Source organism: Monoraphidium neglectum, assembly GCF_000611645.1.
Source record: "Monoraphidium neglectum strain SAG 48.87 unplaced genomic scaffold scaffold02148, whole genome shotgun sequence".
NCBI lineage: Eukaryota > Viridiplantae > Chlorophyta > Chlorophyceae > Sphaeropleales > Selenastraceae > Monoraphidium > Monoraphidium neglectum.
In genome coordinates, this window is record NW_014011480.1 from 1 (window position 1) to 10,289 (window position 10,289).

At 64.4% G+C, this 10,289-nt stretch overlaps 4 protein-coding genes across 4 annotated transcripts; 2 read left to right on the top strand and 2 right to left on the bottom strand.

Annotated features, from left to right (window-relative positions):
• Positions 1-764: 764 nt before the first annotated feature.
• MNEG_10014 (putative N-acetyltransferase) lies at positions 765-2,367 on the top strand (the record flags this gene model as incomplete). Its single annotated transcript, XM_014041511.1, has 6 exons — positions 765-854; positions 1,089-1,152; positions 1,307-1,400; positions 1,563-1,700; positions 1,934-2,015; positions 2,245-2,367. The coding sequence occupies 6 exons, from the start codon at positions 765-767 to the stop codon at positions 2,365-2,367; spliced, it is 591 nt and encodes a 196-aa protein (XP_013896965.1).
• A 220-nt stretch (positions 2,368-2,587) lies between these two features.
• Positions 2,588-3,706, bottom strand: MNEG_10015 (hypothetical protein; the record flags this gene model as incomplete). The annotated part of the gene is made up of 1 exon (XM_014041512.1): positions 2,588-3,706. One exon carries the CDS (start codon positions 3,704-3,706, stop codon positions 2,588-2,590), a length of 1,119 nt encoding a protein of 372 aa, XP_013896966.1.
• Positions 3,707-5,225: 1,519 nt separating this feature from the next.
• MNEG_10016 (hypothetical protein) lies at positions 5,226-8,861 on the top strand (the record flags this gene model as incomplete). The annotated part of the gene is made up of 8 exons (XM_014041513.1): positions 5,226-5,232; positions 5,504-5,673; positions 5,904-6,047; positions 6,424-6,557; positions 6,877-7,255; positions 7,544-7,822; positions 8,096-8,230; positions 8,622-8,861. 8 exons carry the CDS (start codon positions 5,226-5,228, stop codon positions 8,859-8,861), a joined length of 1,488 nt encoding a protein of 495 aa, XP_013896967.1.
• Positions 8,862-9,276: 415 nt separating this feature from the next.
• MNEG_10017 (hypothetical protein) lies at positions 9,277-9,684 on the bottom strand (the record flags this gene model as incomplete). The annotated part of the gene is made up of 1 exon (XM_014041514.1): positions 9,277-9,684. A coding segment is annotated over one exon (408 nt), but the record flags the coding sequence as incomplete, so codon positions are not given.
• Between the last annotated feature and the right edge of the window lie 605 nt (positions 9,685-10,289).

A 10,289-nucleotide genomic window follows, 5' to 3' on the forward strand; every position in this document is an offset into this window, starting at 1 on the left:
CCGCGAAGCGGGCGCGGTCGCTGTGAGGTGGAGGCAGGCGGGGCGCTTGCTGATCCCCGGCCGTCGTCCCGCACGCGGTCTCATTATTTTGTACCATCCCCAGTTGCTTCAGGTAGATTAGATAGCTTTCCGTGATTTGGTCTCGCGAGGCGTCGCCTCATCTCCCTGTGCCGCTTGTTGAGGGCGCGTGTTGCGAGTGCTCGCCGCTCGACCTCCCCTGCCCCTTTCCCTTTCACGCGTGATGTTGTCAGGTATACAGACGCTGCTTGCGCCATTCACGCGCCTGCCGGCTGCACTTGCGCTCGTGCTTGAGCGCCGCCGCCCGTATTTTGGCTTGCGCCCAGCTGCTTGCGCGCCGCTGCGTCGGTGGCTGCGCCTTTGATCTAGGAAGAAACTAACCAGTTATGTCCAGGCATTGTGTTCGCGCACACGTATGCATATACACGAAAAATATGCACTGCTGCGGCGTTTGGTGCCCGGCTATTCGGCTCGCTCCGCCCCAGCGGCGCGACAATGGTCAACCCGTCCCGCCTGCCCATCCGCCGCCGTCCATTCACTCGCTTCACAAGCGATGCTGACCACATACAATGGTGCATTTGAGTAACTGCAGCCAGCAGCCCACCGTCTGGTCAACAGGTCCACAGGCGTCAGCCACTCATCCGCAGGCTGTCCTGTCTCAGGGGCGGCACGAGCACAGGCTGCAGCTACGAGGCACTGCTGCGGAACCACGCGGGTGTTAGAGGTTGTGCGTGAAGGGATTGATCATGTCCCGTGCCTACTCCGCGCTGGGTCAGGGCAGCATTTTCTTCAGGGGCGCTGAGCTCGATGATCTGAGCGCGATCTATGCGTTAGAGGTGCGGGGTCATTGATAAAACGCCTAGCAATGGCCGTAGGGTCAGCGAAGGCCATCGTGTGTCCGCAGCTTGTCCGCTCCTGCCGCCGCAAGCCCGCCGACGACTGACACTTTGTTACTGCTGCACCTGGCTGATGCAGCACCGCACATGGCAGATCTTAGAAATTGTTGGCATGTGTAAAACCAGGGGCTGCCTAGCAAACGCAGCTGTTGACTTGGTGCGGCTGTTGTACAGGCGGCGTCATACCCAGAGGATGAGGCGGCCACGCGGGACAAGCTACACTACCGCATCTCACACGGTGGGCGCTAATTTGCATCATTCAAACACTCCAGATGCCAGATCGAGGCCGAGTTTCGCTGCGCTTTGTGGCAGCTTGCTGAGGGCCTGCACCCCTCTACCCCTAAGAGGCAAGCCCCATCCACCCAACGATCCCGCCTCCTGCTCCCTCCCAGCCCCGGAGGCCTTTCTGGTGGCAGTGTCCAGCAGCGGGGGCGGCAGCGGCGAAGGCGGCGCAGCAAGCGCAGCGCAGGAGGATGAAATCATAGGGTGGGTCAGGGGGCTGACGGGGTCGCGAGGGTGGGTTGAGTCCGCCATAGCTCAGCGCCATCGCCGTCCCCTGCGCCCCCAGCACCGTTCGCCTGATGCTTCACGGCTGGCACCCTCGAATGCGGGCAGCACAACCACCGCCTCCCCCTCTGCTGTGCACAGGTATGTCTGTGGCACGTGCTCCAGCGCCGCAACCCTCACGCATGAGTCCATGAGCCGCCACGAGCCCGAAGGGCGCCTGCTGTGCATCCACTCAGTGTGCGTCGCGGAGGCGCGGAGGCGCAAGGGCGTCGCCACCAGGTGTGCAGGCATCCTGCCGCCATGCATGCAGAGCGGGGTGGCTGCTGTCTAGACCGACATCCTCGCCACGTGGGGCGCAGCTGGGGGACTGAGAGCGGAGTTGCGTGTGCTGGCTGCGGCGGCTCCGCACGCACCCATCGAATCGTCTACAGGCTAGTGGCCTGTTCCTTGAGCGCCATTACCCAAAGCAGTTTGGTCCTTACTATTTTTTGCCTCAACCCACCCACCCTTAGGCTGCTGCGCACTTATCTGTCCTACGTGGCGGCCTCGTTGCCCCAGCTGGAGGAGGTCAGGCTGCTCTGCAAGCAGCAAATGGTGAGGCCCTCACTGCGGCCCAATTGCCAGAACAAATCAGCCCAAGGGAACGACCGCCCCAAGCGGCGCCGCCCTTGGCTAGACTCGGCAGCCCGTGGTGCGCGACCATGCATTCGCTGCTGCACGCATGTGGAAGGTCGATCTGCACAGCCACCTCGGCCTCGGGTCATCAGGTCCCCCAATCACCCCGCCCGCTGCCCCCCGGCGCACTTGCGCTGCGCCGCGCCAGGTGCCCCTGTACGGGGGCGTCGGGTTTGTCCTGCTGGGGCCCTCGCCGGTGGTGCACGGCCAGGAGCAGTGGCTGGAGATGGCCTACAGCTGGGAGCCGCCCGGCGCAGAGGACGCAGCTTGAGCAGTGCTTACTGTGGTTTGGCAGGCGTGTGCTTGGTGCGCCGTGTGATCGGCCGACCGATTGACTTTCAATTTTTTTGGAGCGGCCGCTGCATTTTCTGTGCCGGCTGCTAGTTCCAAGCCTTTTTGCAAAGGGGGGGGTTACATGAATTCCCCCTGGCAGTTGTAACGGATGGCAAGGTGGACACGCTACAACTTAAAAATGTGTGTCCTGTTGCCTGTCACGCGGCCTGCCGCCGGCCCCAGCCATGGGTGTCTGCCGCCATACTGGCCTCGTTTGACTGTCGACGCCCCCAGGCCACAGCGTTCTCGCCATCGCTCTCGGAGCCGTCTGATGCCGCCCCCTCGTCGCCTTCCAGAAACTCGCCCCATCTTGACACCTGCGCCGCTGCCGCATGTGCCCCGCCCGCGGGTGCACGCCCACCCATCACTTGCTGCGCAGCGCCACCTTGCTGCTGGCGTAACAAACCTGGTGCCGGTCGCTGAGACGGCACGCTCCAGCTGGCCTGCTGCTGCTGTATATGATGCTTCTCCTGCTGCTGCTGCTGCTGTTGCTGCTGCTGCTGCTGCTGCTGCTGCCAAACATGTGGCTGAGCGCCACGTATCAGCGGCCCCAGGGGTAGCTGCGGCTGGTGGTGGTGGTGGTGCTGCTGCTGAGGGTTGACAGGTCTCGCAACCGTCGGCGCAAGCCACTTCCCTGCAGCGACGGCTGAGCTGCGGGGTGCAGCCGTTGCGCAGCCGCCAGGTCCGTCGGATGCCTGGGGGCGTGAGTTTGCCCAGCCGTCTGCCACCTTGACGCGCTTGTTCTGGCCCCTGACCCCACAATCACCTTCGCCGCCGCCGCCGCCGCCGCTCACTGCGTTGCCCCCTCGCCGCCTGCCACGTCCCTTGCCGCCCCGCGAGTGCCCATCCCCTGGCAGTGCCGTCACAAACCCTCCCCCGCCGCCGTCATGTTCGCTGTCCACGTCATCCTCCTCACACATGCCCTCAGCAAACCCCTCCCAGCAGGGCCGCGCGTTGCCCGGCCCGCTGCTGCCAGCCGCCCGCTGAGTCCCAGACTGCAGCCCGACTGTTTCGGCCTGCTGCGCCGCCTGCTGCTCCGCGCGCTGCGGCTCTTTCTGGTTGAGCCCTGCTGCCTCCTCGGCTTCCCCCTGGGAGGTATTGAGCTGCTGCACCACGAGACGCACATCCTTCGCCGCGTCGCCCACAGCAAACACTTGCAGCACCGACTGCTTGGCGCCGCAGGTGGGGCAACCCCACTTGCCACTCTTCTTCTGCAGCTGGACGCAGAAGCGCGAGCACGCATGGCATCTGACAGCGCAGAACGTCTGCTTGCCCATGGCACGGCGTGGTACTGCCTGCTTGTGCTGCACGAGTGGCGAAATTTGTGCGCCACCATGGCCAACACGCACGATGCGGTTGAGTGAGTTGGAGCGTCAGTGGGTTGAATGGCGGATGGTTGATATGTTTTTAATCATATTCCTTGCAGAAGGGAGCCGCAGCTATGGCAGCAGCACAGCTGATCTACAGGCCCCCAGCCCCAGGGGCGTGCGCCTGCAACCAGCAGCTCGAGCACCGGAGCAAGCACCAACGGTAGTATCGCGGGCAAGCTACAACGTACCTCGCACACGATTTTAATTGCTCGCAAGGGTTTAGTTCTGGTCTAGGGCGACGAAAGCAGGCAGAAGCTGACTGCAGATCTGTCGATTTGAAAACGCACTGAACACTCGAAGGGACTTTAAACACAGAGCGAAACAATAACTTCGCTTTTTGGGAGCTGAATGACCTCTCTGTGCATTCTCTTCAGTCACGCTCTCATTCTCTTCAGTCATGCACATGAGCACAGGCTCACACCCGAGCTTGCCCTGTCACTCGCCGCAACCGTAGCGCGGCAGAAGCGGATTGGGGATGTTTGGAGGTCCCTGAGATACATTAAGCTATGTCCCATGCATGCGCCGCTGCTGCTCACTCGCGTGGCGCATTGCCTGTCCGTGCTGGTTCAACAAAAGCGGGGTGGGTCGGTGCCGCGAAATCATAGTTGTGTGCAGTTGCCCATGCGCAAGGGCAGTGCTGCCACAGGTGTGCTTCTGTGCTCCAGTAATGCATCTTCAGTCTCTTACACCACACCAGGGGTGCCCAGTTACAGCGCAACTCAGATGGAGCACATGGGCTTTATTCTGTGACCCGGGTGCCCATGTAACTCGCTGTACGCAGCCGCTGTCAGAGGACCCTACGCCGCCGAAGGTACAGTAGGGAGACTTCGAGTAGTCGCGTCCACGTATCAATTCGCCTCTGATGGACATGTCACCACTCAGCGTTAGTGCGTACACCGTGTACGCCGCATGTTGACCACACTGCGTGTTGACCACAGCGCATGCGGCGGCCCTTTCCACTCATCACCATATGTGCGGGACCCATACAGGTCCAGGCCTCTCCATATTCTGCCATGCCAGGGCCCCGTTGCAAGCCCAAACCCATGCCATCTTCAAGTTCACTGTCAGTCACCTTCACGCCTAGCTAACTCACTAGACAGTGTCACACGGTCAGGAATGACCAAAGATGACTGGGGCGTAAGAGCGAGAAATGGCAGGTGACGAAAGGCGATGTAAACCGGACAGACATATGGAAATTGGAATTGACAGGTGTTGACCAGCGCGCCCGACACCACGGAGCGCGCTGTCCAAGGAGGTGCAAGGCTGCCACCCATTGTTTCGCGACGTTTCTTTTCATGGCGGCATCCTGTGTATGTACGCCTGTACAAAAGTTGATGAATTGACAGCACGTTGACAGCATGTCGACGGTACAGATCACCAGCGGGCCAGGGATACCGATAGTGCTTATAAGCAGTGCAACATCAGAATGTATGGTGCAGCAGGGCGGAGCGAGGGCCGTGCCACGCAGATCACGGCCTGCTCCGATGCATTATCCACCTTTTGCGAGCGCCACAGCAGGTAATGCACTTATTGAAAAGCCTAGAAATTATGTTGACGCAAGGGCCGCGCCCATGTTTGGGGCCAACACTTGCATTTGCAATCCGCCCAGTGCCCGGCTTGCCTCCGCCGCCGCCGCGCTCATCATCATCACTGCCGCCGCGCTGCACCTCCCACAACCTCCCGGCTGGCGAACTGCCGCCGCAGGCGCGGCCGCATCTGATGTGGTGCGCGGCGTGGCGCATGATGTATTCAAGAAAGGCGACAGCCTCGCGGGCGGCCGCTACCGCCTGGACTCGAAAATCGCCGACGGCCGCTTTGCTAGCATCTGGCTCGGGAGCGACTCAGCGCGGAGCGGTGCGCCCGTTGTCCTGAAGGTGCGGCAGCCTGGGCTGGCCCCACAGGATTGGTTGCGAGCAGCACGAGCGCGCCCCGCGGGGACGCTTCTGCCGAGGCGGCATCGGCGCGCACGCATCGGGGGACGGTTGTCACACTCAACAGGCACTGGCCGCCCTGAGGGCTGGTGCCCTCTTCCCCCCGACTTAGCCAAGCAGCTCTTTGCGTTGTCCCCTTCACTGCATCTGCATCGTCGATGACCCCTCCGCAGCTGCTGGAGTCTGGGGATGCGCCCACCTACAGCGCGGGCGCCAGGGAGGCGGCCGCGCACACCGCCGCCGGGCGCCACCCCAACATCGCGCGGCTGCTGGCCACGTTTGAGCACCGCTCGAAGGGCGGCCGCCACGCGTGCATGGTGCGGCCGCGGATGCTGCGGGGAACCTTCTCAGGATACGCATCTGTGGCTGCTGAACTTATAGGATCCGGCTGCCGCCTGTGTCGGCTTGCACACCGGCTCATGCGCCAGCCGGGTACAATCTCAGACGCCAGCTGCTGCACCAGCACGCATGTGGCCGCTGACGCACCACCCGTTTTGCATGTCATCAGCTCTGCGCAAAGCTTGCTTCTCACCAGCAGCTGAGACGTCTCCTCAAGAGCGCACCCCCCCCCCTCTCGACCCCCACCCACTCCCTGAGCTTGCGCCCTCTGTCCTGCTCCCATAGCAGAGACTCCCCGCACCCATCAACAGCCAACCACCCGCCGTACCACTCTAACGCGTCCACTGTCGCCAGGTCATGGAGCCGCTGGGGTCGAGCCTGGAGGAAGCTGCAGCCCTCTGCGGCGGCGGCCTGGGGATGGGCCTACCGCTGGGCGCGGTGCGGGGCGCGGCGCGGCAGGCCCTGGCGGCGCTCGACCACCTGCACAGGTGGTTGCTTGGCACGCGGCGGGGGCGCCCCGGCGTCATCCAAGGGAACCCGGGCCGTGGTTTTGCAACGGTTTGGGCATGACACACTGGCACTATGCACGTGCGCCAGCCTCAAGGATCGTGGGTGTGCCCTAGCCGGCCGAGCGCGGGCACCTCAAGGCCCCCCCTGGTAACAGGCGCTCCGCTGGACAAAGGGCCCCGACGCTCACTGTCCCTTGAGCCCCTTTTTGGGACCTTGTCTCACTGCATCCCCCTCACAAACGCCTCACGTGCCGCCTGTGGCCCTCCGCGCTCGCTCACCTCAAACACCCCGCCCCAGGCAGCAGCGCTACGCCCACATGGCCGTCACCCCCTCCAACCTGCTGCTGGACAAGCCCTTCCGCTCCCTCGCGCCGCCGCCACCCTCAAACCCCCTCGAGGCGCTGTGGCGCTCGTTCCAGGCCGCGTGGGGCCAGGTCTCAAACGCGGCGGCAAACCCCGACCCGGGCGTCACGGCCGCCGCCGCGGCCGCCGCGGCCGCCGCGTCGACGTCCGGCAGCGGCGGCAACGGCGGCGACTCGTATTCGGAGGCGAGTCTGTCGAGGGCTGCGGTGAAGCTGTGTGATTTCGGCAGGGCGCTGCCGTTGGATCGGCTGGGGGAGCCGCAGGGCAGGGAGCCCCTCATGATATTCGCCAGCCCAGGCTACCGGCCACCAGAGGTGGGCCGGCCACCGGCCTGCCTGAGGGGGGCAGCGGTCAAGGGCATGGGTGTATGAAGGGGGTGCGTGCGTGGGCTTGCGCGAACGCGTGCATGACACGTCATCCGGCGCGCACATGCAAAATGCCGTGCTGTCGCGCTCGCACAAGCCCTCCGCTGCGCCCGCCCGACACGCCATGCGCACGCCCTCCCTAACGCCCGGCATCCCAGCACGACCCCACACCACCATTCCGGCCATTTTCTGGTGCTTAGTCACGGGCATGAACCCCCCACACACACATTTCCCCAGGAGGTGCTGGGGCTGGAGTACCGCGGCCCCTCCTATGACATGTGGAACCTCGGCTGCACCCTCTTCTCGCTGGCGACGGGGTCGGACCTCTTCCACCCTGAGCGCGGCCCAAGCGGCGCCGACCAGGGGGAGGGGCAGGGACCTGGCAGTGGCAGGGATGGCGGCAGCGGCGGCGGCGGGCCGGCGGGCGGCGGCGGGCGGCGGTTTTGGGCTGAGTTTGACGGCAACGACGCCCACCTGGCGCAGATGGTCGCGACGCTGGGGCGCATCCCGCGGGAGGTGCGCTGGGGAAGTTGTCTGGCATGAAAGATGCATTTTCAGTGCATCTTCTTGCTGTCAGTGATTTAGAAGCGGTCTGTTTGGGCTGGGGCGCAGGGCACCAGTGCAGACCGCCGCGGCGACATGCTGTTTCAGGGTCCTCTGTCATATCCCAAAAGCTTTTTACAAACGCTTTCAGGCACCTATCACACTCCTCCACACCCCTTACCGAACATGCACACCCGCTCCCCTCCCGCGGCCCGCGGCTTGCCGCCTGCGCGCTCCCTGCGGCAGATGGTCAAGGCCTCCCCGCTGCGGCGGGTGTACTTCCTGCCCAGCGGGCGGCTGAGGGTGGAGGCGCGCTACGACATCGAGCGCTGCCCCCTGGCGCAGCTGCTGGCCGAGGGCCACGGCCTGGAGGAGGACGAGGTGGGGGCCGGGGCACGCAGTGGAGGGCGGCCGGGGTGGCGCATGCCCGGACAGCATGGGGACAGCATGGGGGGCAGCCGCATGGGGGCTGCATGATAAGAGCATGCTGCTGTTGCATGGGATGTTTTGACCTCTGTTCGGTGGTGGCATGGGTTGGTTGCATGCGGCCGCACGCAAGCTGCATGATGGTGCATGAGTTGTGCATGGGGTGCAATTCCAGGGGCAGGGATTCGCCGAGGATCGATTGGCTGGGCGCTCCCAAAAGGGCGCCAGAAGGCAGGCGCCAGCAGGCCGCAGGCAGCAGGAGCGCACCGACGCCTACCTGGGGCTGCGCCCCCGTCTCACTTCAGCTGTCGCCGCCCCGACCTTTCCACGCCCGCTCGACTGCCAGGCGGCGGGTTTTGCAGGTTTTTTGGCGCCGCTGCTGGAGGTCGCGCCAGAGCGGCGGCCGAGCGCTGCAGACATGCTGAGACACAAGTGGCTGCAGGAAGCTAAGGAGGACGGCGGCGGCGACGGCGGTGGCAAGGAGCGCATGGCAGCAGCCGGCGCGGCCGAGCCAGAGCGGGACGGCGCAGCCCAGGGTGATGGCAAGGGGACACGGCGGCGGGGCTGGTGGTGGGGCCGGAGATAGCACATATGCTGGCGTTGAGCTGTGACGGGCGGCAGCGCCGGTTGGGAGGCATCTGAAACCGCACAGCTCAGCACCTGCACTAGCTGCAATTACTTCTGTTGTCATGTCAGCCCCTTGGTTGCAAGTTCATTTCATGCTGCTCTTCGTAGGGTTCGCCCTTGATTGCGCTTGATGAGTCAACGTTGAGGTAGGTGATAAGTGCGTGTACACGTGCGTCGTGACTACAAGCACTGCACTGTAAACGTGCAAACAGCCAAGCCCAGTAGTCAGTGCGCAACAACAACAGCAGCAACGTCACAAACAGCAATGGAGATTTGAGCTACCCTCAGATCCCATTCAAGCTTGTATGCAAGGAATGCAGGCAGGTGATGCGATTTTTATGCTGACTGGGGCCCGCGATGCAGCCGGTGCCCGCCTATCCTGCCTTCCCGCCACGCGCAGCTTCTGTCGCCGCGGCTGCGCTGCTGCTGCTACTGCTGGTGCTGCTGGTGCTGGTGCTGGTGCTGCTGCTGCGGCCTGGCGCCGCCCCACCCGCCGCCGCACCCTTGTGCTCGCTGCTACCTCTAGGCGCAGCCGCAGCCGCTGGGGCTGCGGTTGCCCGGGCCGGCGCCGCTTCGGGTGCGCCCGGCGCCGCGGCCGCCTCCTCTGCCTCCGCCTCCCTGGGGACCCCCAGCCCCCAGTGCTTGCGAGCGTACGCGCGGGCGCCTCCCCAGGCGCACCGCAGCCGCTGCCAGGCGGTCCGCTGGTGGGGGTCGTCGCTGGCTGCGCCCTCCCGTGGCGCCGCGGACCAGTCCCCTATGGCGGCGTCCAGGTCGTCCTCCACCTGAGAGTAGGGGGTTGGTATTGTGTGTGTGTGTGTGTGTGTGTGTGTGTGTGTGTGTGCGCGCGCGTGCAAGCGTGCGCGTGGACGTGGGCGTGTTGCGTGTGTGTGCATGTGAGTATGCGTGTGCGTATGCATGTGTGCTTTTGGTGCATGTCTGTTGGTGTGTGCACGAATTAGCGTTTGTGTGTGTGCAAGGCCGTGTATGTGTGCGCGCATGCGTGTGTGGGTCGGTGGGTGTCCATGCGTGTGAGTGTGTGTGTCCATGTGTGTGTGTGTGTGCGTGCGCGTGTGCGTGTGCGCACGCACACTCGTGCGAGAAGAGCTGGCAGCAAGGGTCAGGGCGCTGGTGGGGCATGAATCGTCAAAGAACGACGCGCGTATGCTTGATACCAATCACACAATGGGGGGTAGGCAATGCGCAGGGCGCGGGCAGGAGCGCTTTCCCAAGCCCCGCCGCAGAGGAGGGCCCTTGGCAGCAGCCCACCTGGTGGCGCGCGTCGAGCCGCGCTGCGCGCGCCAGCGGAGCCGCGAGCTCCAGCAGCGCACTGCCGTCCACCAGCGCCGCCGCGTCGCCCGCCAAGTACACCCGCGCCACGCCGCCCCCC